Source organism: Antrostomus carolinensis, unplaced genomic scaffold, assembly GCF_000700745.2.
Source record: "Antrostomus carolinensis isolate BGI_N321 unplaced genomic scaffold, ASM70074v2 scaffold15834, whole genome shotgun sequence".
Lineage (NCBI taxonomy): Eukaryota > Metazoa > Chordata > Aves > Caprimulgiformes > Caprimulgidae > Antrostomus > Antrostomus carolinensis.
This window is the reverse complement of record NW_010308845.1, coordinates 54575-60574: the sequence shown is the minus strand read 5'-3', so window position 1 is coordinate 60574 and position 6000 is coordinate 54575. Positions and strand designations below refer to the sequence as shown.

General features: G+C 35.1%; 1 protein-coding gene across 1 annotated transcript in view; it reads right to left on the bottom strand.

Annotated features, from left to right (window-relative positions):
• Nucleotides 1-2510: 2510 nt before the first annotated feature.
• The window catches only part of DCAF6 (DDB1 and CUL4 associated factor 6), a 42053-nt gene continuing 38563 nt past the window's right edge, over nt 2511-6000 (bottom strand). The window contains exon 12 of the mRNA XM_010165921.1: nt 2511-2620. Coding sequence (XP_010164223.1) covers nt 2511-2620 — 110 coding nt within the window. The remainder of the gene's footprint in view (nt 2621-6000) is intronic.

The window sequence follows — 6000 nt, the reverse complement described above, 5'->3', positions numbered from 1 at the left end:
CAGTACTTTTATTTTTTACATGAGCTTTTACTCATCTTGATGAACAACAGTCTGTTTCATTGCTGTACTGGATTTGGAGAATACAGGAAATTTTTGTTAGCCCTTACAGTATTTCTTCTAAATCAGTACTTTTCAGCATTGTTTCTGAATGGACAGACAAGAAGAGTATTACTGCTAGACACCAAGTCGAGGATTTTTGCTATTTCATGCCTCATGTGACATAATCACTTTTATAAACTTAATCACAGTCTAAGCACTAAAATTTTTTTGACTCTTAGGAATCTACCTTCCAGCTCAATGCTAATTTACATTCAGGTATTACTCTAATTTTTACTTCAATGTTATTTTTTACACCAGCAGTTACATGAAGAGGATGTTTTTGAGAGAGCAAGATAACACCCTGTTCTCCTGTTATATTAAACCCTACTATCTGCTTCCATATCAGGCTTTCTGTCTCCATGGTTCTCCACATGACCCTTCTTTGAACCTCTGCCAATTTGAATCAGTTTTCTCAACAGCATGATGAAGATTGCACGCAGCATTCTAAGTCACAAAGCAAAGCACAGTTGAGCAGCAGCACTGGTAATTCTCATCCTTGGCTGAAGTCTCCCAGCTGGGGACATCTAGGATCGTACTTGCTTTTCCAGTAGCTGCATTATACTGAGAATGAAGTGACTGGTAGGTCCATGCATTCCCTCCATGTCCACGTATTCCTCCATTGCATTTTCGCAACATTCCCAACTTTAAGATTAGGTTTTTTGTTATTTGTCTTCAACTGCATCATTTAGTTATACAGAATTACATCCTAATTCTATTTTTCCATTCTTTGGCACAATGATTTTTACTCAGCCTCTGAAATGACAATGCCTTGCAACTCTGTCCTGCTAGGAAATGCTTCTTCCTCTCACTACCCACACTACACTACCCACTACGAAGCTCCATTAAGTTAGCTTACCACCATGTTCAGTTTCTTTATTGATCTATCTGTCCCAACTTGAAAAGAAGTTCAACATGCAGTAAAGTATCAAATACTTTCTGGAAATGTAGAGAGTTTCTCTCTATTACACTGTGTAAGTTTCTAAACCCCATTTTTCTGTCAAATAAAAGGTATTGAATCATGCACATTGTAGTTCCCATAATTTTGGTTTATTTCCCATGTACTGTTTGTTTTAATATGCCTTTCTATCAGAACTGTCCTAAAGCCTCGACTATTGCTACCATTAGTCTTAAAAGACACAATGTTCAGCCTTTCATTCTCCTTTGGTATCATATTTGATGTTTGTCATTCACATGGTGCTAACCCTTGGCCCAAGAGATTTGTTAAAATGCTTGTTATTAGACAGAATATGCATGTGAAGTTAAGTTTTAGTAGATTTCACTTACTCTTTACTTCCCCAGTTACAGATTTTTGTAACAAGTAATTTTCCTGTCCCTCATCTCCATTCCCTGTACACTCTACTTTTCCTTAATATTGTTTTTGAGGTTGTTGCTCATTCAAATTTTCCATCTTCAGAATCATTTATACCATTAACTGTTTGAAATGTAAAATGCATTTTTCAAATTTTGTTTTTAGATAAACACAGAATCAAAGCATTAATTTTGTTTAATAAAATTAAATACAGTGGTAGTAACATTTATTACATTAAAAAAACCTACTACAATAGATGGCAAAACATTTGCTAATGCTCTTGTGAAATTTGCTCATCTTAAAACATTAAATAAAGATGACTACAAAACTAAATGCAGAATAAGTTAAAAGCATTACAGCAAAACTAATTCTTTCAAAGCTTGCTGGATTTGGACTCTAAACAGAAATAGTCTGACAGATTTGTTGAACATAACTGTCACAGTATTTTAGATTCACATGGGCAAAGTCTTCATTCTTGTGAAAACACACAGATCACTGTTTGAAGTTTCCAAATTGCTATGGGCAAAGTGTATGTTTTATGTCTAAAGCCACAGCACTTGGGAGTAGCTAAATGTGGTGGTTCATTTGGTTTTCTTTGGTTGTTTTTTTTTCCTCCCAGTAACAAATGCCAGCAAGCACTGCTACTTACTGTCTTCTACAGTAATTCTGAAAACATAAGCAAAGGAGTAGAAATAAGTGGAGATAAAATAAGGGCTGTGGTGGTTTTGGGAGATTTTGAAATGCTCTTGTGATAGATTTCGATACAAAACCAAGTAAGTCGGGCTAGGCTGTATGCGCTTCGTGGCTTTAGTAAGATAGTGAACACCAATATTATGCTAGGTTTGATGAAGATAGCATGTTTCAAATTATGTTAGCATTAATGAAATTCACAGTAACACCACAAAAAAACCTCTTGCATAAATTTCTTGCTAGAGTATGACTATCTTACATTCTAAATGCATTAAGGACTACAGCAATTTCAAATTTTCTATATACACCTTAAAATATACATATACTATATGGAAAAATAATTTATCTGTATCTATGCTAGATGAATGTTAGTGGCATGTGCTGACCAATAACCAAAGTCAAAATTAACTTCTTACCACTCATCAGTGAAGTCCAGTTTTATCGTGCTTGTAGTCGTTCCTTCTGTACTGTAGTGCAAACTTAAAACTGGTTCACCCGTTCCTGTTCGTGGCTTATCACTCTCTGTAAATATGGGGTTGATAAAGTTTGGATGGACATCAGTAATATGCATAAAGTTATTATAATTCTGAAGATTCATTTAATTATCCTAACAAAAGCCAAATGTGGTAGTAACATGTACAATGCCTATTTAAGATCTCTTACAGCCCAAGCAAAAAGTTAAAAAGTCTCAGAGCAAACACATCAAATTTGCAATGCTTTAAAAATGGCCTAAAATTATTTGCCTTTATAAGAGCAAACAAAGATGATGCTGTCCTTCAACATGCAGGTAAATAAAACCGTAGATAGGTTATGTATATACACAATATTATCCTTTATAAGCAGATTCCTTTTCTATCCAGTATATTATTAAGAAGAATATAAAATGTTTTTGGAAGTGGTGTTCAGTCTTTTTTGCCTCAGTAAATACACATGAAAAAAAGATTATGAGATCTAGATACAATCAGTGGTCTAGAAAAGTCACCATCCCCTTTACTTTTTTTTTTCTACTTAGAATCCAGTCAACTACCAATATCCTTAGACCTGCTGTAAACTGTCAGCTAGTTGTCATAAAAACACTGTAAATTCATGTTCTGACAGCTTTGGGTTTAAAAAAACCTTTCCCAATATACTAACTGTAAGCAGAAGGGGAGAACTTGCAAACAAACTACTCAAGATGTCCAAAAGCAACAGAAGTGAATCAAATTGAAAACCACTGCAAGTCTGCCAAACCTCTGCTGCATATATCGTTTTAAGGATGTTCAGTGGGCTCCTTCAAAACAGAACTGCTCAATGACATCCACCCACCATCCCTGAGTAAAACTCATGGTCACAATCTATCCATGTGCATGGCACAATTGCCATTAATACTGAAGTTGGCCTTGGGCAACACTAAAAAGTTAATGGCAAGTACCATCAGAGTCAGGCTCACTACAGAGGTGCCATTCCCTCAGAACTCAGATGGGAGAGTTCACTTAGTATTAGGCACCACTTTAATGCCCCCTAAGTAGCCTGTGTAGTGTTGCCTTCCATGAATGCCAAACCTTTTAACTCAGGACTGTTGGGACAAAACCATGTCATATTTTCTTTGGTTTACAGAGTACAGAAATTTGACTATAGGTATACCTGCAGTATTGGCAGCAGACTCACACTTACAATAAAGTAAAAACTTCAGATCATCTCTGGGTAAACTTCAGTTAAAATCTAACATTTGATTCAAGCACAAACCTACAAAATCCCCCACTAAAAATGCTATTATTAAAACAGTAATTGCTACAATATTGCCATGGGAAACTTACTTTTAAAAAAACAGAAGTTATAGGAACTATGAAATAGCACATAAGCATTTAACCTAACAATCAATGCTCATGTTTTTAAACTGCTGACAGGCAGAAGCCCACTCACAGGATCAGAGCAGTGATCAGCTGCTCCAAAGAACTTTAAATATGTATTTCTACATTTTCTAAAGAGAAATTAAGACAAAACAAAACACAAAAAAACTGTAAGGAAAATTAAAATATTTTTATGTGAAAGAATTAACCAATTGCAACCACAATCCTAATCATAGATAAGACATGGGTCTCATTCTATGCAAAGAAAAGCTCATAGCCTCTCTAAAATAAAAGTTCCAGTTACACTCTTGGTAGAGTGGAGTAAGGATAACACTGATCAAAAGTAAGGTTTCCAGTTCCTGAAGTAAACTGAGTAAGAAAAGAAACAAATGTAAGAAAATATTTTATAGTGGCATATATAGATATTTAGAACAAAGATGACATGTTCTTTCTTAACTAAACAGCTGCTTTCTCTATTTTTTCACAACCTATCAGCAAGCATCTCTTAGTATAAAAGTCGGTTCAAACTCTGAACATCCCTTCCTAAACAAGTACAAATACTGATCGTTCCAATATCCTACACGAGTCTTCAGGAGTCGGACATCAAAACTGTCAAAACAATGACATAGTTGGAGAATTCTTTACCTTCCTTCTAATAGGCACAGATAAGATGTATCTTTGAGTTGGGAACCCAGAGAGGTGAAGAAAGACAACTTACTGCCTTGAATAGTCCAAGGCAGCCACCAAACAATGACTGTACTCTAACTTGATACTGCTACCCAACATTTGCTACAGCACAAAACCAGTTAATGTTACTGCCCATAGTAACAAACATCACTACCTTATAATGTACCTAACTGAATATTAGGCTTGTGTTATAAAGCTCAGATCATATTATCATAACAGCCCTTTCCTGTCTTAAATCTCAACATGAACAAATATAACCAAGATGCATAAAGACTGTCCTCTGACCACACTTACTGTGGAAGCAATGCTCACATTTATTCACACTCAAAAAGTTGGAAGAGTTGCTGTAGACTTATCTAAAGAGGGCACTGACTAATTGAGAAATTATTTTTACAAATTTCTGGAGACAGATAGCTTTTAAACCATACTGTGTAATACCTTTTCCTTAAATCTACAGTAACATGAACTACAGTTTGGATTGGGTCAGTTTCTTCTTTAAGCTAGCTTTAGGGCATTAAATTGACACTAATGAGAACAAGAAATTATTTAAAAGACAGATGAGACAAGAATCTGATAATAAACGGCACAGACTTAGTTCTGTAGTTCACTATTTTATATTAAACTTACCAATGAAAGCTGAATGGAAGCCTCTGTGAAGAAAGCTAATAAGCTTTGCCTATCAGATAACTGAATATTCTTTTGGAGAAGCCACATAAAATCCAGAAGACATTAACTCTTTGTTTTCAAGAAGAACAATGTGATTGCCAAAGACTGACTAGATCAGTATGAAGCGCTCTTCTCTTTCACTACCAGGTTCATCCCATCAGGTCAGATCTACTTCACATTAATCAAATATGAAGGGAAGAATAGGAAAAGTTGTACAGGTTCTGTGATTTAGGGGAGACAGCTATTGCAAAAACTTAAAATCTGACTGCAAGCTCTAGCAGGGTGATAATTGCTCCAAGAGAAAGTTGTAGCTTGTCAACACCTTACTAAACTCTGTTCCAAATTCCTCAAAAATACTTTGAAATTTTACTTTGATTTTCCAGCCAAACACATAATACTTTAAAGATACTACCAACAACTTAAAGTCTATCCTAGAACAGATCAAATAGTTCCATTAAATAGTCCATTCTTCAGGTGCCTACAGGAGGAAGGTACTTTTAAACTATCACCCTTGAAACTGCAGACAAAATCTCATTCGTAAACTTTAAATAAAATTCAAATAAATAAAAAAACTTAACAAAATCACAATTGAAAGCAATACCCCTCATCCACATTTTTTCTCTTTGAAAATGAACCTGCAACAAGTGTAACCTCACAAAGATTGGGGCTCTTAACTACAAAGTGGTAAGCACATAAAGGCAGGTTTACAGACTGCATTAC